The following is a 23,989-nucleotide window of genomic DNA, read 5'->3' as shown; positions in this document are numbered from 1 at the left end:
GAGTATAATGTAATACTATTGTATGTTTTGAGGATTTCGATAGCGTTAGGGCAATGACAATCAGAGACGAGTTTGTGGTACAAGATGTTTATGATATGTAACCACGGTAGATACACAACGGAACAAACACAGCAGAACAAACACAGCAGAACAAACACACGAAATACCTTCCCGAAACGGAGCGGAGGGAATTCCCGGGGCCACGCACCGGACTCCCCCAGGGAGACCACCAGAGCGAACCCCTATACAGGGACTGTCCGGCAATCAACCCCGGAAGGCCTAAATGCGCCGCAGCCGGGACACAAGGGGCAAGCGGTAAAGTCCAGAAGTGTCCGTACGGGATGAAAGTCCAGAATGGTTACGAACCGGAAGAAACCGGGCAGACGTGCTGACCAAAGACGGCAGACGGAGTCCGGGCACAGTTTGAAGAAACCGGGTGTGGTCCAGAGTCGGTCGGTAGATTTTCAGGAGGATCCAAGTAGCAGCAGCAGTAAAGCAGGAGCACACAGCAAGCAGTATACTCAGGCACTGGACTAGGCTTAGAGGCGGCCTTTTAAGCAGCTGGACAGGAAGTAGGGCAACAGAACATAAAACTCCATGTTAACCGAGGGCAAGCTTTTTCAAAAGAGGACTGGAAAACCCGGAAACCTGACACCAGTTAGAGGAACGAAAGGAACGAAACCTCGATTGGTTCCTGCCCTGGGTAGGTTTCTTGGCTTTAGCTTGTGGCAAGGAAGTACTCTTCCCGCCAGTAGCTTCCTTAATTATGTCATCCAGCTGTTCCCCAAACAGCCGTGACCCAGTAAAAGGGAGACTCGCAAGGTACTTCTTAGAGGAAGCGTCCGCTTTCCACTCTCGAAGCCACAAGATCCTGCGGATCGCGAGGGAGTTAGCGGAAGCCACTGCCGTGCGGTGAGAAGCCTCCAGGACGGCAGACATGGCGTAGGATGCAAAAGCCGAAGCTCGGGAAGTTAAGGCATCCATCTCAGGAATAGAGTCCCTGGAAAGGGAATGAATCTCCGCCAGAGAGGCAGAGATAGCCTTAAGAGCCCACACCGCCGCAAAAGACGGAGAGAAGGAGGCTCCTGCCGCCTCAAATACAGACTTGGCCAGAAGGTCAACCTGGCGGTCAGTGGGATCCTTAAGAGAAGTGCCGTCGGCCACCGCAACTACTGTGCGGGCTGAGATTCTGGACACTGGAGGGTCCACCTTTGGGGACTGGGCCCAGTCCTTAACCACCTACGGTGGAAACGGGAAACGGTCATCTGAACTACGTTTCGGAAAACGTTTGTCAGGACAGGCCCTAGGCTTGTTAACAGTGGTCTGAAAGCTGGAGTGGTTAAAAAACATACTCCTAGGTTTCTTAGGAGAGGTAAACTGGTGTACCTCTACCAGAGAGGGTTGATCCTCTGACTCCTGTGGGTTGAGGTTCAGTACGGAGTTAATGGACGCAATCAAGTCACTAACGTCCGCATCACCCTCAGACAAATCAATGGGGTACATAGAGGCAGCGTCTGAGCCCACAGTAAAGGAATCCTCCTCGCCCTGCACCTCGGCTTGTGAATCAGAGCCGTGGGACGAGGAAGGGGAAGGGACCGTGCGTCTCCGTTTAGGGGGACGGGGTCCTAGGACATGCTCTGAGGGCTCTGCAGAGCTCGGAGCCGCAGAGACACCCTGAGAGGGAGGCTGATGCATAGACAGCAGCGTCTGGGACAGCTGCCCCATGGAATCGGCAAACGACTTGGAAAGAGCCTGTGAAAAGGATGCTACCCAAGCCGGGGGTTCAGCCACCGGGCCCGAAGCAGCCTGAGGGACCCCTGAGGAGGCTCCAGGCTGAGACACAACCATATTAGCACAGTTATCACAATGTGGGTACGTGCTAGGCTCTGGCAGAATTAGCTTGCAAGCAGTGCATATAGCATACATGTTTGCAGCCTTGCTCCTAGTGACAGACATGCTGCTGTGGAGGAAGCTCTGCAGCCAAAACACACTCCTGTAGAAAGCCTGAGTGTATAAAAATCCACAACCATAGGTTGTGGCTTACCAGCCCTGCTCTCTGTGTCCTCAGGAGTTCACCGCTCCCCTGTAAAGTGACAGCTTTCCAAAAAGTATGCAGCTGCAGCATCCAGCGCTTCTCAGTGATAAAAACGCTGATAAAATGGCGCTGGGAGAAGGAGGGGGGGCGTGTATAAGCCCAGGAGCGGGAAAACAGAAGCACAGAGATACAGGGGGGTAGACAGGGGAGGGGACATCTCCTTAGAGAGGAGTGCCCTCCCCTCTGCTGGCCGGGCGGTGGGCGGCGCTGTATGCAAAACATACAGCAGAAGCCAAAAACGAAACTAGGCCCAAACTGAAGCCGGGGCCTAGATTTTAAAGTGCGGCCGACGAGCAGGCACCGTCGGCGCGGTTCTCATGGGAAATTCCCAGAACCGGCCGAAATTAACAGTAACGCTAAAGCACATACTGCCCCCATAATAAAAGCACCCGGGACCCCTGAAAAAACGTCTCAATACTTAGCTTTGAGACGCAGGGCCATGTCCCTGAGTGGGGTTAACGCTCCTTCCAGCAGGGACCAGACAGGGCTGCGGATGGAGCCGGCCTCCTGCAAGCAGAGAGGACCGTGGAGGCTCCCACTTCAAACAGAGCCTCGACAGAGGATGCGAAGGAGCTCGGCATGTGAAGGCTCCAGCCTTATGAAGACCAACCTTAACAGCACCCCGCAGAGTGGAGCGTGAAGGGACATGCCGGGAGTCCAGACTGGACCCGCTTTTCTTCCAAATCTTTAAAAAATTAAAATAAAATTGAAAAAAAAATATGAGGAAATAAAAGTGTGTGTATCCTCCTGAAACACAAAGCGTTGAACTGGGTAGATTGTCATCCAGGGGGTGTATATAGCCCGGAGGGAGGAGCTACACGTTTGAGTGTGGTGCTTTGTGTGTCCTCCGGAGGTCGCTAGCTATACACCCATGGTCTGGGTCTCCCATAAAGGAACGATAAAGAAATTGTTGTTTTGACACAGCCGATCCCATGTACTGATAGAGTTTTATTTAGGTATCGGCAAAAATTGAAATGGAAATGTGTAACTGCACCACCCTGCTAATAAATTATATTTGGCTGATCGGCCTCCGTCTGTGGCATGAGCCTTTCCTTTAACATGTCCAAGTAGAAGTGGCCAGTGCCACTATCTTTAACAAAAAAGAGGGGATCATAGACTTTGTGCCTGTTCATTGCACAGGACTCTTTAGTTTGGGTGAGTCCATCATGTGCTCAAAAAGGGCACATGGATTTTCTGGACCCCAAATTCAAACAGTGTAGTGATTAACCTTCCTATTGAGGTGAAAGGCAGCCTCATTTCTGAACACCAGCCAATCAGCGAATTCATCCTCTTCCAATTGGCTCTGCAAGCCAATGCAAACGTCATGTTGTTTCAGTTTATCGTTTTATCGTTTGTTTCATCTGCTGAAGATGTAATTTGTATGGTATACAGTGCATGCTCTCTCATAAGATACGCCAGACTGTGGTTTGTGGCACCTTCATGTCCATACTAGTTAGCTTGGTTGATTTTCTAGTACTACTCTCGTACATGGCTTGAATTTTGTTAACTGTCTTTTCCAAAGTCTTTGGGCAGCCCGGTCTTTTCCCATGACATACATAAAAAAGTGGTTTGAAATTGCTTCTCCCAACACAAAATGCACTTTCTATGCGGAGCACAATTACCAAATTAATTCTGGAAGATTTGTTATATTGTCACAACAGACAAATTCTTGCAAATTCCAACACAGAAAAAGCATTTTCGTACTTCGATGTCATCATCTTATATCACATTATGTAGGCACATCTTACATTTGGCTCTTGAAAAGTCAAAGCTGACTGCTATGGGCAACTAAAGGCTGCTTTACACGTTACAATTTATCGTGCAATCGCATTTGCAATCGCACCCGCTCCAATCGTTTGTGCGGCACGGGCAATTTTTTGCCCGTGTCGCACAATGCTGTAACCCCCCATCACACGTACTTTCCTTCCAAACGACATTGCTGTGGGCGGCGAACATCCTCTTCCTGAAGGGGGAGGGACGTTCGGCGTCACAGTGACGTCACACAGCGGCCGGCCAATAGAAGCGGTGGGGCGGAGATGAGCAGGACGTAAACATCCCGCCCACCTCCTTTCTTCCGCATTGGCGGCGGCCGCAAGTAAGCTGCAGTTCATCGTTCCCAGGGTGTCACACGGAGCGATGTGTGCTGCCTCGGGAACAACTGGACGTTCGATTTTTAGAAAATGAGCGACGTGTCAACGATGAACGAGAAGGTGAGTATTTCTGCTCGTTCACAGTCGCACGTAGCTGTCAAACGCTACGATATCACTAATGATGCTGGATGTGCGTCACTAATGACGTGACCCCGCCGACATCTCGTTAGATATATCGTAGCGTGTAAAGCCCGCTAAAGCCAGTTTTGCTTTGATTTACAGGCTTTTATTTTTGCGCCATCCTTTTTGAATCACCCTGTATTTTACCGAGATACATCCAACTGAATTCCTTTTATTTCACTGCCAAAGCTGACATTATTGGCCTCTCTACATTGTCTCATATCCCTTAGCTAATATATGTGCTATATCATACATTATTGTTAGAGAGCTTTATTGCTTCTAGTAAGCGACTTCTTTTACTAACCCTGCGGAGTTTGGCAATAGTTTCCTCCAGTATCACCCTTTCATTCGCAAGTTTCTCTGTGATTTTCCAGTTATGTGTTTGTTCAGGGGAGTGCTGTAAGAAAAAATATCTCCTTAAATAAACAGAGGAACCTAACATTAATAATAATCAAAATTTTTACAAAGGTTTCAAATTCGTTGCAGTCCCTCACTTCACAATCATCTATCTGAGGATCAACAAGAACCATGAGACCTCGATTATCTCAAACAACCTAATCCACATAACACCCAAATTTTATTAGTGGGCTATGTTCAATAACACAACTGGTTAATTCGCCTTTCAGAAAACCCATAGGTAAATATAATGGTGGTTTAGTGGTTGTCATCTTGCTCTCCATGACTACTAAATTACTAAATACTTTTTTCAGGATCTTATTTCCAATAATGATTACTTTAATGATAAAGATTTAGGCCCCAATTAATCAAGCAGTTCCCAACAGTATTAGAGTGTAAAATTACTTGAAAAGAAGATTTAGGTACACACTGTAAAAATCTTTCTCGGAGCCTTCATTGGGGGGACACATGAAAACATGGGTGTATGCCGCTGCCACTAGGAGGCTGACACTAGGCAAGAAAAAAGTTAGCTCCTCCTCAGCAGGATACACCCACCAACCTCAACTAAGCTAATCAGTTAGTGTGAAAGCAATAGAGAAACAACCTAAAATAATATACAGACTGGCCCAACAGAGGCATATAAAAATGGCGGGGACTCTGTCTACTAATGAAGGCTCCTAGAAAGTTTTTACAGTGAGTACCCAAAATACTCTTTTTTTCTATTGCTTCATTGGTGGACACAGGAAACCATGATACGTCCCAAAGCAGTCCCCAAGGGTGAGAAGAGGAAGGGCCAGAAAAATGTAAGATCAGAGGCGAGAGTCTTAGGTCGGAAACCGGCCACTGTAAAATGCAAAATCTTTCTACCCAGGGCCAAAACCACCAAGGAAAAGGTGAATACTTTGCAGAACCTGGAAAAGGAAAAACAGGTAACTAGAAGCAGCGTAAGCTACTGCCAATGAAGGACTGACAACAAATGATGCAGGGGGCCCCAGGCACAGGTGAAGGGAGCAGGAATGACAGAGATGGCCCTATGACCCATGCCATATGCATCCAGATTGGCAGAGCAAAATCAGACTGGATGAGCATTATGGTGACTCTACAGACCACAAACAGGGGAATCTGAGCATGTGAGGAATCTGTCCTAGATATTTAGGGACACTAAGACACACACTGAACGGCTGCAATATTACATCGGTCAGCAGGACAAGAAGGAGAAAAACAGAGTGATAGAAGGCTATCTCCACAAGGAAAAAAGGTGAAGAGAAGAGGAAAGCAAAAGCAGAAACACCAAGACCAGATGAAGGTCAGGGAGGAAGGGCGACATGGCAGGGCTGCTAGCTCTGAGACTCGCCAATGGAAATATCGTCGCTGGAAAGAACTTTCAGGAAAACAAGGAACTATGACTAGAATTAGGGAAAAGGGTCAAAGGGAGAACACTAAAAAGCGTTCAACAGACGATGGGGACTCAGAGATCCAGGGGAGGTGGCTAGAGATTTACCACGTACACCACACAGGATATCTCGAGAGGAGAATGGGAAATTTGTTTCCTTGAAAGGAAGGTATGAACTTGACCATGAGTAGCTGAGGAACCATTGGTAACAAGGTCCGACAACAAGAAGGCCAGGAGATAATGGAGATGAAAGAGAAGAGAAAAGATGAAGGGGGTTCTCTGCTGAGATCACGATCAAAGGCCGAGAAACCAGAAACTTGAGTGCCATGGTTAACGAGCCAGGCTATGTAACTGAGCAAATGAAATTATGATCGAGGAGAAGAACAGATCTGGTGAGCAGATATGGGAGTTTCCATGAGGAATCTGTGAGAAGGTAGGCAAACTGCGCGAGAAGAATGACTACCTCTATAGGCCCTAAACCGTAAGTGCTTTCAGGACTAGAAGATGACAGGGGATCATCCTAGAACTCATCTTAATGAAGTTGGATTAGTACTTCTGAAAATTTCTATGGACAAGAACCGCCTGATAAGACAAAACCTCTCCTGTCGAAGGGCTATATCAGGTAGGAAATTAGAGGTTTGGAGCTTACTCTGGGCATGTGAACTGCTGAAAAATACCAGCAGAACATGTACAGTCCAAGAGCAGACAGCTCTGCCAATATCGAACGGGATAGGATTCAACCTTGGAGAAAGACGAAAGGCGCAGCATAAACTTAGTATAGTATATGCAGAAAGAGAATCCTGCTAATGGGGAGTTTTAGATGAAGAAGGAAGAAAAGGCCTACCAAGCCTACCAGCAATGCAGAACTGTGCAACACTAGAATTAATTTCCCTAACTGAGATAAAAAAAGACATCCATCATCCAAATTACCGATTATCTGGAAGGAACTTTAGCAAAGAATGAAAGTAGAACACTGCCACCAGGTCAAAATTAAAACACTGAGGAGGAGACTAATATAGAAGAGAATTGCTTGGCCAAGAGGTACACGGAATGCAAGGACAGAGAGACTGAGCTCCAAGAAGGGTAGAGAAACTTTTCTACAGCAAAAGGAACTCAGCTCCTGCAGATCAACACCGCATACCCAAGCCAGTAGACACCAGGTCAGGATAAGAGACAAATTCAACCTGTTGAAGGTTGACCTCAAGCAAGAAGTGTTCAGAGAAACATGTAAAAAATACCTTGCAGTGTACTGAGAGAAAAGCCTCGAACTATATGCAAATGGAAGGAAGGCTAGGCTCACTTTGGAGCATGGAATGGCTACGTCGTAGACTTGATCCTTGTAGGGACATAGGAGGGAAGGCCCTTGAGATGTCACGAATAGCTTAAAGGCAACAATGGAGTCTGTCCTACAAGTTTATTCACTGATATAACGAACAGAGTGGGAAGCACCTGGAGGATGAAATGAGGATTAATTATTGAGAAACAACAGCAACGAGAAGCTCTACCGATGACTGCGCTTACCCCAGAGTAGAGCTGGTGACCCTGACTCTGCAGTGTAGGAGACAAAGAGCCAGAGATGTGGAGGCTGAGGGCAGGGTAATGCCAGCATTAGGAGAAGAAAGATGGTGCCAAGGAGGGGACAAAGGTAAAAATTAGCACGCTGTGTTTCCGCGTTTCTGTGTTTTCTTATTCTCTCATGTGCTTTGATGGGTTTAAGCCAGAGTTCAGGGTGTGAGGAAGAGCCCATTTGTCGGATGGGCCAGGACCAGGATGGTGGAGGCATGACCTGTCCGCCAGATAAGGACCCGAGCCAAGCCAGGGACTACATTTTGAAAACTAGTGGCTGGGAAGAAACAGGGCACTATGGAAGCCAGAACTGGACTGGAAAATAAAATAAAGACAATCATATGGGACTAGCCTGAGACACAGGAACCTATAGAGTCTAGCGCTGCTCCTCAAAAATAAGAGGGGAAAGCACTGAAACGTTACATTTATCTATTATTTATTTTTTTTTAAACCATAAGCCCCCCATCTTCTCCGCAAGACATAGGGAGAGATAAACCTGTCCTGGAGGCCCCGAAATCCATTCGTCGCACAATAAGGAAAATGGACACCAGGCGTCCCGGACGCTGTCTGTCAGGCGACTGTAAGGTACAGGTTCTGTCTTCTCTCCCTGTACGTCAGGCTCTGGAAGGCGGGCAGGCAGGGGAATGGTGGCAAGGACTGACCGCCAGGGAGCCCCCAAACACTCTTGATGTGTTGGTGCAGGGGGCAGTTAAGGTCATTCCAGACAGACCAAAGAGTCAACAGTAGTGCCGCAACCCCACATTGTACTCTTGGTCTCCATGTGGGATGACAGAGTGATTCAACTCCACTCTATTGCCCCATCACAAACTGTATCTGAAAGAAAAAAGGGAAATAAAAAAACCCATCAAATCTATAGTAGAAATGGGGGTTGAGTGCAGCCCTGTGTCTGTCTTGTATGGATACAAAGCTAAAAACAGATCAACTTGTCTCTGGGTGGTGGGTGTATCGTACTGAGTGGGAGCTATCTCTTAGTGCCCTAGCGCCTAGTGGCAGCCTCCTAGTGACAGCAGCTTACACCCTTGGTTTCCTGCATCCTCAATGAAGCGATCGAAAAATGTCCTTTTTTTTTTGCATAACCTTGAAGGCATCAGTGTTTATCATTACACAGTTAATTGGAAATGCAACCGTAACTAAAATCACCTTAGCTGCAGAAGAAAATGCCATAGATGTTGAAAAACCATCCCCATATAAACAAAGTTCACACGACTGGCGTTAATTTGCATTACTATGAGACCTACCATGTAAATCACTTTACAGTGAATGAGCCAGAAATCCACTTTTTCATTAACATTAAAGGTCATGTGTGTCAAATAAAATTGACATTCTCAGCTGTGGATAAAAGCATGAGCTCTGTAGTATATACCATATAAATGTGAGAATTCGGAGGGGGGTTAATATACTTTGTTATAAGAAAGATTTACAATCATCCTTCATAAAACCATTGTAATTTTTTAACAATTATATTTTACATATCGTCCACCAAAAATAGAAAAAAAGAAGTGGCACTCACCATCTATAAAAGACCATATTCTATTGGCAAATGTTATAGATATAAATTAGGAAAACGGGTTTTAGCCGCGCTAAAAAACCCACTGTTGCCAGGATATTAACAAAAATCTTTTTATTTCAGCATTCCAACGCGTTTCAGAGACAAAAAACTGTCTCCTTCTTCAGGGAAAAGAGAAATCATACACACAGTTTACAGACCGGTTACTTATAGGGGAGTCTATACTGCCATGTTGATATCTATGCGCACTTTCAAATTTAAATTTATTTATTTAGTTATTCTCTCATGTTCCCCCTTTTTCACACGATTTCTTTTTTCTATGTATCTCATGAGGGTCCTCCTTCCACAACCAGGACCCTGCTTTGGGCTGTTTTTTTCCCACGGCCCTGAACTTGAGTCACCTCCACTGTGATACATTTGCTGTTCTGCGCATGCGCTTTCTTTTTAGTTCCCACGCTTTGAACTCATTTCACCTCGGTTCGCTCTGAAACCTGCTTAGTCTCTTCACGCATGCGCTCTTTCCTCTTTTACCCCCGCTGCTTATCCACACTATCTCCTGCTTTCCAGGAACATTTTTAGCATCTTGGCTATGGATTCATTGTATATATTTTTATACAAGTGTATATTTATATTTTTAACACATTTTTGGTGTGCACATTCTATCAATTCATCGCACTAGATTTCTGTATAAAATATTTTCACATGTTACCTCTTTCTCACGTTCTTTCCTCCATTTTTGCTTAGGCATTTTTCTAAAGTTTCTTTTCCCGTTATACCAGAGAAATCTTCTCAATATTCATTACTTCATCTATTTCATTTAAACCGGTTAGCTTGGAGTAATGGTTAATTACTAGCCACCCCATGTAAAACCAAATGATCTCCCCCTTTTTTCAGGTTCACAAATTGTATTAAATATATATGTTTTTAACATATTGACGCGCTCAAAAAAATCAAACAGTATTTCCATTTATGCCTTGATGTATTTATTTCATGTTTATTTTTTATTTTTATTTTTATGTGCAAATGGAAAACACTCCTCCTTTGCAGTTTCACGTGTCTATGAGTCACTCCGATACCATGTGAGCAATGACGTCATAGATATCAACGTGGCAGTATAGACTCCCCTATAAGTAACCGGTCTGTAAACTGTGTGTATGATTTCTCTTTTCCCTGAAGAAGGAGACGTTTTTTTGTCTCTGAAACGCGTTGGAATGCTGAAATAAAAAGAGATTTTTGTTAATATCCTGGCAACAGTGCTTTTTTTAGCGCGGCTAAAACCCGTTTTCCTAATTTATATCTATATCACGTTGTACACGGGGCCGCTGCTTGAACCACGCGGACACTCGAAATGCTCATCAAGGGGTTGTGACTGGCACAACCTTACCAGGTGAGTGTACCGTTCTATACTTCTATACGGTAAATACCGGGTAAGACCCTATTGCGCCTTTTGTCTCCCCGTCTCTAGCAGTCTATTGGCAAATGTTAAAACACATGTGGGAGGCAGCAGGGCGTGTGAGGACGAAGGCAGTTTCAAGGGTCATGATTAAGTGTGTCTATACGCAAAACGGCCATCGCCTTTACACGCCCTGCTCTTTTTTAACATTTGCCAATAAAATATGGTATTTTATGGATGGTGAGTGCCACTTCATTTTTTCTAGTTTTTTTTGCACTCTTCTACGACTTTCTGAAGTGCAGCACCTCAATTCCATTTTGTCAAGGCAGCATCTTACAGGGATTTACGGATTTGTATGTGAGTGGTGCCGAAGTATTCTTTGCATTTGTTTATATATTTTACATATAAACACCTCTTTCTAGGGATATTTATTGTCACTGCTCAAAAAAGTATGCAAATTAGCTCTCTGCTATAAGGAAAGGAAACTCTCTCACAAGTGCCATCTATCAGCGGTAACTACCTTGTACAGTGGGTATGGAAAGTATTCAGACCCCGTTAAATTTTGCACTCTTTGTTTCATTGCCGCCATTTTGTACATTTAAAAAAGTTCATTTTTTTTCCTCATTAATGTACACTCTGCACCCCATCTTGACAGAAAAAAAACAGAAATGTAGACATTTCTGCAAATTTATTAAACAAGAAAAATTGAAATATCACATGGTCATAAGTATTCAGACCCTTTGCTCAGACACTCATATTTCAGTCACATGCTGTCCATTTCCTTGTGATACTCCTTGAGATGGTTCAACTCCTTCATTGGAGTCCAGCTGTGTTAAATTAAACTGATAGTACTTGATTTGGAAAGGCACACACCTGTCTATATAAGACCTCACAGCTCACAGTGCATGTCAGACCAAATGAGAATCATGAGGTCAAATGAACTGCCCAAGGAGCTCAGTGGCAGAATTGTGGTAAGGCACATATCTGGCCAAGGTTACAAAATAATTTCTGCTGTACTCAAGGTTCCTAAGAGCACAGTGACCTCCATAATCCTTAAATAGAAGACGTTTGGGACCACCAGAACTCTTCCTAGACCTGGCCATCCAGCCAAACTGAGAAATTGTGGGAGAAGAGACTTGGAGAGAGGGGCAAAGAAGAACCCCAAGATCACTGTGGCTGAGCTCCAGAGATGCAGTAGGGAGATGGGAGAAAGTTCCACAAAGTCAACTATCACTGCAGCCCTCCACCAGTCGGGCCTTTATGGCAGAGTGGCCCGACGGAAGCCTCATGAAAGACTCCCAGACTATGAGAAAGAAGATTCTCTGGTCTGATAAGACGAAGATAGAACTTTTCAGTTATAATTCTAAGCAGTAGGTACGGAGAAAACCAGGCACTGCTAATCACCTGCCCAATATAATCCCAACAGTGAAACATGGTGGTGGCAGCATTATGCTATGGGGGTGTTTTTCAGCTGCAGGGACAGGAAGACTGGTTGCAATTGAAGGAAAGATGAATGCAGCCAAGTACAGAGATATCCTGGAAGAAAACCTCTTCCAAAGTGCTCTGGACCTCAGACTTAGCTGAAGGTTCTCCTTCCAACAAGACAATGACCCTAAGCACACACTAAAAAAAAACAAAGGAGTGGCTTCAGAACAACTGTGACCATCCTTGACTGGCCCAGCCAGAGCCCTGACCTAAACCCAATTGAGCATTTCTGGAGAGACCTGAAAACTCCAAAAATGGGCCAGACAAAAGTATTGGCACCCTTAGCCTAATACTTGGTTGCACAACCTTTAGCCAAAATAACTGCGAGCAACTGCTTCCGGTAACCATCAATGAGTTTCTTACAATGCTCTGCTGGAATTTTAGACCATTCTTCTTTGGCAAACTGCTCCAGGTCCCTGAGATTTGAAGGGTCGCTTCTCCAAACTGCAATTTTGAAATCTCTCCACAGGTCTTCTATGGGATTCAGGTCTGGACTCATTGCTGGCCACTTTAATAGTCTCCAGTGCTTTCTATCAAACCATTATCTAGTGCTTTTTGAAGTGTGTTTTGGGTCATTGTCCTACTGGAAGACCCATGACCTCTGAGGGAGACCCAGCTTTCTCACACTGGGCCCTACATTATCCTGCAAAATTTGTTGGTAGTCTTCAGACTTCATAATGCCATGCACAAGCAGTTCAGTGCCAGAGGCAGCAAAGCAACCCCAAAACATCAGGGAACCTCCACCATGTTTGACTGTAGGGACCGTGTTCTTTTCTTTGAATGCCTCTTTTTTTCCTGTAAACTCTATGTTGATGGCTTTTCCCAAAAAGCTCTACTTTTGTCTCTTCTGACCAGAGAACATTCTTCCAAAATGTTTTAGGCTTTTTCAGGTAAGTTTTGGCAAACTCCAGCCTGGCTTTTTTGTTTCGGGGTAAGAAGTGGGGTCTTCCTGGATATCCTACCATACAGTCCCTTTTCATTCAGACGCCGACGGATAGTACGGGTTGACACTGTTGTACCCTCGGACTGCAGGGCAGCTTGAACTTGTTTGGATGTTAGTCGAGGTTCTTTATCCACCATCCGCACAATCTTGCGTTGAAATCTCTCATCAATTTTTCTTTTCCTTCCACATCTAGGGAGGTTAGCCACAGTGCCATGGGCTTTAAACTTCTTGATGACACTGCGCACCGTAGACACAGGAACTTTCAGGTCTTTGGAGATGGACTTGTAGCCTTGAGATTGCTCATGCTTCCTCACAATTTGGATTCTCAAGTCCTCAGACAGTTCTTTGGTCTTCTTTCTTTTCTCCATGCTCAATGTGGTACACACAAGGATACCAGACAGAGGTTGAGTCAACTTTAATCCATGTCAACTGGCTGCAAGTGTGATTTAGTTTTTGCCAACACCTGTTAGGTGCCACAGGTAAGTTACAGGTGCTGTTAATTACACAAATTAGAGAAGCATCACATGATTTTTCAAACAGTGCCAATACTTTGGTCCACCCCCTTTTTTATGTTTGTTGTGGAATTATATCCAATTTGGCTTAATGACATTTTTTTTTTCCATTGAAGACAAATTAAATGAAGATAATAATACCAAAGAATTTGTGATTGCAATCATTTTCAAGAAGAAACTGAGTATTATCTGACAGAATTGCAGGGGTGCCAATACTTTTGGCCAGCACTGTATGTGGCCACCTAAGCTTCAATAATTAACAGCAGTATACACCGTATATAGATTATAATATTAATATTGAGAAAATGAACCCAATGTATCAATACAGCCTATGTATCTGCCTACCAAAATGTCATTAGAAATGCCCATTACACGGATGTCTCTGGAGACCTCGGTGGATTTAAGAGGGCTACAGATCCATCGCTTTGAACTTTCCTTTAATTCTCTATTTGTATATTTTCTCTCAAACTCCTCTTCTTCATCTGTAGATGTTCTGCTAAAGTCAGGATATCTGAAAGAAAAGATTATTGGATTAGTAAACAGATTAAAGGGTGCTTTATACGCTGCGACATCGGAAACGATATGTTGTTGGGGTCATGTCGTTAGTGACGCACATCCGGCGCCGTTAGCGACATCGCAGCGTGTGACACCAAGGAGCGACGATCAACGATCGCAAAGACGTCAAAAATCGTTGATCGTTGACACGTCGCTCCTTTTCATAATATCGTTGGTGGTGCATGCCGCTGGTTGTTCGTCATTCCTGCGGCATCACACATCGCTATGTGTGACGCCACAGGAACGACGAACATCTCCTTACCTGCGTCCACCGGCAATGAGGAAGGAAAGAGGTGGGCGGCATGTTCCAGCCGCTCATCTCCGCCCCTCCTCTGCTATTGGGCGGCCGCTTAGTGACGCCGCAGTGACGTCACTATGACGCCGAACGCACCTCCCCCTTGAAGGAGGGATTGTTTGGCGGTCACAGCGACGTCGCTGAAAAGGTATGTGCGTGTGACGTTGCCATAGCGATAATGTTCGCTACTGCAGCCATCACCAAATGTCGCACGAACGACGGGGGCGGGTGCTATCGCGCACGACATTGCTAGCTATTGCTAGCGATATCGCAGCGTGTAAAGCACTCTTAAAACAAATGGGTAATACAATGCAATTTCCATGTTCCGCTCAGATCAATATAGTCTCTGTATTTCTAAACTATTTTTGCAGTACATCTGGTTGCTGCCAACGCTGGTAACAACTAATTGATGGAGTGGATATGCCAAAAGCCCACGGATCTGATATTGATTACCTTTCCCAAGCATAGGTCATCTATACAGTGTACTGTTAAATGACAGGTTTTTTTCATGTAAAAAAATCAATCCAAGAAGAATCATTTCAGACCATTTGACACCTTCAATCACTTAATGTGTACAAATGTATTGAGAAAAAAACTAAATTAATACAGTTATAGTTAATATAATTGGGAATGTGGTTGTGTTCAGAATTAGGTAATCACAGTTAGAGCTCGCTCACACTGCCGTATATACTTCATGAGAGAGAATCGGCCTGATTATCCAAATGAGCTCAAAATCTGCTGCGAGCGTGAGCCGAGTGTCATTTTACTATGATTTGATTCTCTCACATTCAAGAACTGAAGCACAGATGAGGAGCAGAGGCGTAACGACCGCGGTGGCAGAGATCGCGACTGCGACTGGGCCAGGCAGGGTTAGAGACCCGGTGGCAGCCCTGCAGAAAAGCAGCGGGCTCCTCTCTGCGAGAGAGGAGCTGTGCTGTTTAGTGGCAGACCACGCGGCCATTTAGGGACCTGTGAGTCAGGGGGCCCCGGTGCCAGCGATGGCACCGGGACGCCCTCGGGCCTTTATTGCACAAAGTAGTGATGAGGGATAGGGGTTGCATTATAATATATGGAAGACTATAGGGTGAATTAGAATATACATGGTGGACTATGAGGTACATTATAGTACATAGAGGACTATGGGATACATTATAATATATGGAGAACTATCGGGTGCAGTATAATATATGGAGGACTATGGCATTAATTATAATACATGGATGACTATGGGAGGTGCATTATAGAAATTGGAGGACTATGGGGGTGCATTATACTACATGGAGGACTATGGTGGGTGCATTCTAAAATATGAATGGTTATGTGGGACCCATTATACTATATGGAAGGCTATGTGGGGGCTATTATAGTATTTTGAGAGCTATATATGAAGTGGGACAAAGATAAAAGCATGAGATGGGAAAGTTTTGTGCTGAGGGAAACAAGCTCTTTCCCTCAGCTTTCCTAAGTTCTGTTGTACATCTTTGCCTCAGCACCCAGTTTTCCCATGCTCTGATATCATGGGAAAGCTGGGTGCTTAGGGAAAGATGTACAGTTAGGTCCAGAAATATTTGGACAGTGACACAATTTTCGCGAGTTGGGCTCTGCATGCCACCACATTCGATTTGAAATGAAACCTCTACAACAGAATTCAAGTGCAGATTGTAACGTTTAATTTGAAGGTTTGAACAAAAATATCTGATAGAAATTGTAGGAATTGTACACATTTCTTTACAAACACTCCACATTTTAGGAGGTCAAAAGTAATTGGACAAATAAACCAAACCCAAACAAAATATTTTTATTTTCAATATTTTGTTGCGAATCCTTTGGAGGCAATCACTGCCTTAAGTCTGGAACCCATGGACATCACCAAACGCTGGGTTTCCTCCTTCTTAATGCTTTGCCAGGCCTTTACAGCCGCAGCCTTCAGGTCTTGCTTGTTTGTGGGTCTTTCCGTCTTAAGTCTGGATTTGAGCAAGTGAAATGCATGCTCAATTGGGTTAAGATCTGGTGATTGACTTGGCCATTGCAGAATGTTCCACTTTTTTGCACTCATGAACTCCTGGGTAGCTTTGGCTGTATGCTTGGGGTCATTGTCCATCTGTACTATGAAGAGCCGTCCGATCAACTTTGTGGCATTTGGCTGAATCTGGGCTGAAAGTATATCCCGGTGCACTTCAGAATTCATCCGGCTACTCTTGTCTGCTGTTATGTCATCAATAAACACAAGTGACCCAGTGCCATTGAAAGCCATGCATGCCCATGCCATCACGTTGCCTCCACCATGTTTTACAGAGGATGTGGTGTGCCTTGGATCATGTGCCGTTCCCTTTCTTCTCCAAACTTTTTTCTTCCCATCATTCTGGTACAGGTTGATCTTTGTCTCATCTGTCCATAGAATACTTTTCCAGAACTGAGCTGGCATCATGAGGTGTTTTTCAGCAAATTTAACTCTGGCCTGTCTATTTTTGGAATTGATGAATAGTTTGCATCTAGATGTGAACCCTTTGTATTTACTTTCATGGAGTCTTCTCTTTACTGTTGACTTAGAGACAGATACACCTACTTCACTGAGAGTGTTCTGGACTTCAGTTGATGTTGTGAACGGGTTCTTCTTCACCAAAGAAAGTATGCGGCGATCATCCACCACTGTTGTCATCCGTGGACGCCCAGGCCTTTTTGAGTTCCCAAGCTCACCAGTCAATTCCTTTTTTCTCAGAATGTACCCGACTGTTGATTTTGCTACTCCAAGCATGTCTGCTATCTCTCTGATAGATTTTTTCTTTTTTTTCAGCCTCAGGATGTTCTGCTTCACCTCAATTGAGAGTTCCTTAGACCGCATGTTGTCTGGTCACAGCAACAGCTTCCAAATGCAAAACCACACACCTGTAATCAACCCCAGACCTTTTAACTACTTCACTGATTACAGGTTAACGAGGGAGACGCCTTCAGAGTTAATTGCAGCCCTTAGAGTCCCTTGTCCAATTACTTTTGGTCCCTTTAAAAAGAGGAGGCTATGCATTACAGAGCTATGATTCCTAAACCCTTTTTCCGATTTGGATGTGAAAACTCTCATATTGCAGCTGGGAGTGTGCACTTTCAGCCCATATTATATATATAATTGTATTTCTGAACATGTTTTTGTAAACAGCTAAAATAACAAAACTTGTGTCACTGTCCAAATATTTCTGGACCTAACTGTATATCAGAGCATGGGAAAGCTGCGTGCTGAGGGAAAGATGTATAGCAGAGCATGGGGAAGGTGCGTGCTGAGGGAAAGATGTATAGCAGAGCATGGGGAAGCTGGGTGCTGAGGACAAGATGGATATCAGAACATAAGAAAGCTGTGTGCTGATAGAAAGAGGGATTTCAGATCATGGGAAACATGAGTGCTGAGGGAAAAAGCCACGTGTGAACGAGTAATTATCCCAAACCCAGAGTGTCAGCATCATTATCCCATACCCTAAGTATCGGTGTACGGTTGGAGGAAACAGGTCCAACCTTTGCACTGGGGTCCATCAAACTCTAGTTACAAAGATGGAGAGAATAATTTCTCCACCTTCTCCATTGCCTGTCTCGGCGTATATCAGATTGTACTCGGATGTCATCCGAGTTCAGTCTGATGTTTTCCACGCACTTATTGACTTGAAAGGGTGTGCGCCGTCCAATATATGCTGCCAATCGCATCATACAGTGATTTTTTTTTTCTCATGCGGAGTCGGCATGAGAAAAAAAAACAGATCAGCACTGCACCATACTATAATATTGGGCTGAACATCGAACAGCACTTGACTGGGTTATATGCCAGTGTGAACGTACACTTATACTTAACTTATGTTAAATTATAGTGAGTACACAGGTGCCATCACTTACAGTGATTCTGATTAGCCAAATATAAAGTTTACCTGTCCAAATTTTTTGACTGTCCCAGGCAGAGCAGAGACCTGAAGAGGGCGCTATACACAAGCGATGCCACTGCAATCTGACAGATTTGGAACTTCAGCAAAGAGTGGGCAAAGATTGTCAATTCTACATGTGCCATGGTCATAGGCGTCTACCCGAAAAGGTTGAATGCTGTCCTAAATTCAGGTGTACACCTACAAAGTATTAGTAAAAGGGTGTGTATACTTATGCAACCACATTGGTTACCGTCTTTATTTTTTTTTGTTTCAGTTTATTTTTCAATGTATTTATAAAGATTATAGGTCAAATCAAAGGTGTAAAAGGTTCTGAAAAAATTCTCCTTGGTATGATTTTTTGTATGACAAAAACCTCCTGTAATTGTAGTGGATTATATCATTTAAGGAATAATATTCTGCACTCCTTATTTTTGGAAGAGTAATTAAAAAAAACATGTAAAATATTAGTGTGAGTGATACCTTCCAGAGATACTCCTACTGCGCGTATATCTTCTGGTTTTGTGACTGGAATCTGTTAGAAAAATATATAGCATTTTACAATTAGAATTGTTTTGAAGTAAAAGGAAAAATATTCATCAGATATAAAGGATTGTGACAAAAATTACTCTATATGTAATGCAAAATCCCACAAGTTTTACAGCAATTCTTTAAGGTCTGGATCATAGAGATATTCGCTGTGAGTTCATTTACAAAGACCAAAATGTGCAGGGTCTTAGGTTACCCAAGCAAAATAATATATTATAAAATTAGATCACTATTTAAAAGGAACCTATTAGGACCCCCGATTATTCCACTGTTGCTATAGTGCTATGGGTGAGGAGTTGTGATCTGATGAGTATTATGTTGTCAGTAACAATCCTAACCTCAACATTTTCCATTCAACAGCTTTGCATATATCAATAAAACAGAATATGTCCGACGAGGCGTCTCTACTTCTGGACTAATCCTGCCTCACAAACTATAATCAAGCCTCACTGGCCATTAATGACAGTTTGTATTCAGTCCTCACTGTGGCAATACTGTTGGAAACCTCAAGCATAAGTGTGAGTGCAACATAAAACACCTTAGAAGACTACCATCTTTTTTCCAAAATTAAGACATCCCCCAAAAATAAGCCCTAGAAGGAATTTTCAGCATTTTCGGAGCAGGGCTTAGATATAAGCCCTACTCCGAAAATAAGCCTTAGTCGCGGTTCAATAATGAAGTGTCCATGCAGCTATAAAGTTAAAGAATACTGCAGAACATTTCATTATAGAAAGCAGACACCCCCAAAAAAGAGAAGAGCCAGCGATCACACTCATCAGACACCGAGCGGGAGAACCTGCAGTGGAGCGCAAACCCACACACATCCGATTGCACACACACACATCCGATCGTGCACACACACATACTATTGCATACACCCATCAGATCGCACACACAAAAACATCAGATGACACATACAAATCACTCATCAGATCACACACACAATCACCACATCCAGAGATACCGATTTCTTCTGGCCAGAAGAGAATCCTGGGACGCATTGCAGTGGAATGCATGGGACCTGCGGTGGAACGCATCAAAGCATTCCACCACCGGTTCCTCCATGCGTTCCACTGCACTGCATCCTATCACTCCTGGCCGGAAGCAATCGGTATTGCCGGATGTGGTGGGTGGGTGTGTGTGTGCAATTTGATGAGTGATAGTGTGTGTGTGATCTGAAGTGTGAGTGTATGTATGAGTGTGTGTGCGCAAGCTAATGTATGTGTGTCGGCCAGAAGCAGGGGATGCAGCATGGAGCTTACTTGCTGCGAGCGCACACCAAAGATCACAGAAGGACCTGGGAGTCAAGAAGACGTCCAGGGTCTGGTAAGTATGAATCTCCTGGGAAGGGGGGAGGGGTCTGCTTTTTTGAGGGGATAACCTTCCACCCAGCCGTGTTTCTCTAAGAATGAGACCTACCCCAAAAATAAGCCCTAGTGCTTTCTTCAGGGAAAAAAAGAGAATTTTGTTTACTTACCGTAAATTATTTTTCTTATAGTTCCGACATGGGAGACCCAGACCATGGGTGTATAGCTTCTGCCTCCGGAGGACACACAAAGTACTACACTAAAAGTGTAGCTCCTCCCTCCGAGCATATACACCCCCCGGATGACAAATCCACCCAGTTTAGTGCAAAAGCTGAAGGAGGACATCCACCCATAAGTAGAGATAGAGTAAAACCCCGAATAACCGGAACCTCTGTCTACAACAACAGCCGGTGAAAAACACACGGAGCAAGAAAACTGCCAACAGGCAACAGGGAGGGTGCTGGGTCTCCCATGTCGGAACTATAAGAAAAAGAATTTACGGTAAGTAAACAAAATTCTCTTTTTCTTCATCGTTCCTTATGGGAGACCCAGACCATGGGACGTCTCAAAGCAGTCCATGGGTGGGAAATAAACAGAAACTGAGAAGTAGGCAAAACCTAACTTCACAAATGGGCGACAGCCGCCCGAAGGATGCGTCTGCCCAAGCTCGCATCTGCCGAAGCATGAGCATGCACTTGGTAGTGCTTCGAAAAGGTGTGCAGACTAGACCAAGTGGCAGCCTGACAGACCTGCTGAGCCGTAGCCTGGTGCCTGAAAACCTAAGAGGCACCGACAGCTCTGGTCGAGTGCGCCTTAATCCCCGGCGGGGGAGGCACCTGAGAACATTGGTAGGCATCGGATATGGCCGACCTAATCCAACGAGCTAGGGTCGGTTTAGAAGCCGAGAGACCCTTGCGCTGACCCGTGGTCAGCACAAAAAGAGAGGTGCACCGCCTAAGAACAGCGGTGCGTGACACATAGATCCGGAGCGTCCGCACCAAATCTAAAGCATGCAACGCATTCTCAAAGCGATGCACAGGGGCCGAACAAAGGGAAGACAATGAAATGTCCTGGATAAGGTGGAAAGGAGACACCACCTTAGGGAGAAAACCCTGAGTCGGACGGAGAACCACCTTGTCTTGGTGAAAAAAACAAAAAGGGTGACTCAGAAGAGAGCCCAGTCAAATCAGAGACTCTCCTGAGAGAAGTTATGGCCACCAGAAAGACCACTTTCTGTGAAAGACGAAACAACGAAACCTCCCTAAGAGGCTCAAAGGGGGGTTTCTGTAAGGCCGTGAGGACCAGATTAAGGTCCCAGGGATCCAGAGGCCGCCGGTAAGGCGGAATGATGTGAGATGCGCCCTGCATGAAGGTGCGCACCTGGGCCAGTCGGGCGATACGCCGCTGGAACAACACTGACAGAGCCGAGACCTGTCCCTTGAGGGAATTGAGGGACAGTCCTAGCTGCAGACTGCACTGTAGAAAGGACAGGATGGTCGGCAAGGAAAAACGGCCAAGGAGCATGGCCGGAAGAGCGACACCAGGACAGGAAAATTCTCCAAGTCCTGTGGTAATTCCTGGCCGAGGAAGACTTCCGAGCCTGAGTCATAGTGGAGATGACCTCGGAAGGAATGCCTGAAGCCGTAAGGATTCAGGGCTCAAGAGCCACGCCGTCAATCTGAGAGCCGCAGAATTCTGGCGGAAAACGGACCCTGTGAGAGAAGGTATGGGCGGTCCGAGAGATGCCACGGCACCTCTACGGACAGACGGAGCAGGTCTGGGAACCAAGCTCGCCTGGGCCAGTCTGGGGCGATGAGTACGACCCGACGGCCCTCCCTTCTGATCTTGCACAGGACTCTGGGCAAGAGAGCTAGAGGGGGAAACACGTAGGCCAGACGGAACTGGGACCAATCCTGAACCAGCACGTCCGCCGCCAAGGCCTGAGGATCGTGGGAGCGAGCCACGTAAACCGGGACCTTGTTGTCGTGCCGGGATGCCATTAGATCCCCTTCCGGAGTGCCGCACTTGCGGCAGATTGACCGGAACACTGCCGGATGCAGGGCCCACTCGCCGCTGTCCACGGTTTGACGGCTAGATAATCTGCCTCCCAGTTTTCTACGCCTGGGATGTGGACTGCGGATATGGTGGACTTGGAGTCCTCCGTCCACTGAAGGATACGTTGAACTTCCAACATTGCTAGGCGGCTGCAAGTCCCGCCCTGGTGATTGATGTAGGCAACTGCTGTCGCGTTGTCTGACTGGACTCGAATGTGCTTGCCCGCCGACAGGTGGAGAAAAGCTACGAGAGCTAGGAGCACAGCTCTGATTTCCAGCACATTGATCGAGAGGGCTGATTCGGACGGAGTCCAAGTGCCCTGTGCTCGGTGGTGGAGAAACACTGCTCCCCAGCCGGATAGACTGGCATCCGTGGTGAGAATCACCCAGGACGGGGCCAGAAAGGAGCGTCCCTGGGACAGAGAGAGGGGCCGAAGCCACCACTAAAGAGAGCTCCTGGCGTGTGGCGACAGAGCCACTAGCCTGTGCAAGGAAGAGGTCCGCTTGTCCCAACAGCGGAGGATGTCCAGTTGCAGGGGACACAGATGGAACTGGCAAAGGGAACCGCTTCCATTGACGCCACCATCTGACCCAGCACCTGCATGAGGTGCCTGATGGAATGACGGCGGAGCCTCAGCAGAGAGCGAACCGCCAGATGAAGGGACTGCTGTTTGACTAAGGGCAGCTTCACAAGTGCCAGCAGAGTCTTGAATTGCATCCCTAGGTACGTAAGTTCCTGGGTCGAGGTCAGAGTGGACTTGCAAGCGTGGCGAGAGTGAACGAGACACTCCGCTGACAGTCTGCACTGGATGAAGCCTTACTAGAAGGTCGTCCAGGTAAGGAATCACTGCCGACCCCTGGAGGTGCAGAACCGCAGCCACTGCTGCCATGACCTTGGTGAATACACGAGGGGCCGTGGCTAACCCGAAGGGGAGAGCCACGAATTGGAAATGTTCCTCTCCGATTACAAAACGTAGCCAACGCTGGTGGAAACTGCGATTGGCACATGCGGACAGACATCTCTGATGTCGATGGATGCTAAGAAATCTCCTTGGGTCATTGACTGATCGCAGAGATTCCATGCAAAAATGCCGCACCTGAATATGCTTGTTGAGAAGCTTGAGATCCAGGTCGTAAGGCACCGTCCTTTTCGGGGACTAGGAAGAGATTTGAGTAGAAATCTCAGAACCATTCCCAGTCGGGAACTGGTACAATTACTCCACTGGCCTGCAAGAATGCCACGGCCTGTGAGAAGGTGGCGGCCTTGGAGCAGGGGGGAGTTGACAGAAAAAATCTGTTTGGCGGGCTGGATAGAATTCTATTCTGCAGCCGTGGGAGATGGTAACCCACACCCACTGATCGAAGACGAGTTGAAACCACACGTCGCCCAAGTGGGCGAGCCTGCCACCGACCAAGGACGTTGCTGGCGCGCCAGATAATCAAGAGGAGGCTGCCTTGGTGGCAGCAGCTCCTGCAGACTTCTGAGGACGCGGCTTCATGCGCCAGTTGGTTTACGGACCTTGGCTGAGTTAGTGGACGAGGCCGAGGGCTTAGAGGACGACCAGTTAGAGGAACGAAAGGAACGAAACCTCGACTGATTCCTGCCCTGGATAGGTTTCCTGGGTTTGTGGCATGGAAGAACTCTTCCTGCCAAAAGCTTCCTTAATAATTTCATCCAGCTGTTCACCGAATAGACTGGTCCCAGCAAAAGGGAGCCTAGCAAGGAACTTCTTAAGAAGCATCTGCCTTCCA

At 45.8% G+C, this 23,989-nt stretch overlaps 1 protein-coding gene across 1 annotated transcript in view; it reads right to left on the bottom strand.

Moving 5' to 3' along the window:
* LOC142251937 (uncharacterized) overlaps positions 1-23,989 on the bottom strand; it is a 196,233-nt gene that overhangs the window by 117,768 nt on the left and 54,476 nt on the right. The window contains exons 6-8 of the mRNA XM_075324984.1: positions 18,811-18,862; positions 13,927-14,092; positions 4,670-4,762 (exon numbers count right to left, since the gene is read on the bottom strand). Coding sequence (XP_075181099.1) covers positions 4,670-4,762; positions 13,927-14,092; positions 18,811-18,862 — 311 coding nt within the window. The remainder of the gene's footprint in view (positions 1-4,669; positions 4,763-13,926; positions 14,093-18,810; positions 18,863-23,989) is intronic.

This window comes from Anomaloglossus baeobatrachus, chromosome 1, assembly GCF_048569485.1.
Source record: "Anomaloglossus baeobatrachus isolate aAnoBae1 chromosome 1, aAnoBae1.hap1, whole genome shotgun sequence".
NCBI classification, from domain to species: domain Eukaryota; kingdom Metazoa; phylum Chordata; class Amphibia; order Anura; family Aromobatidae; genus Anomaloglossus; species Anomaloglossus baeobatrachus.
This window is presented reverse-complemented; position numbering and strand designations above follow the sequence as displayed.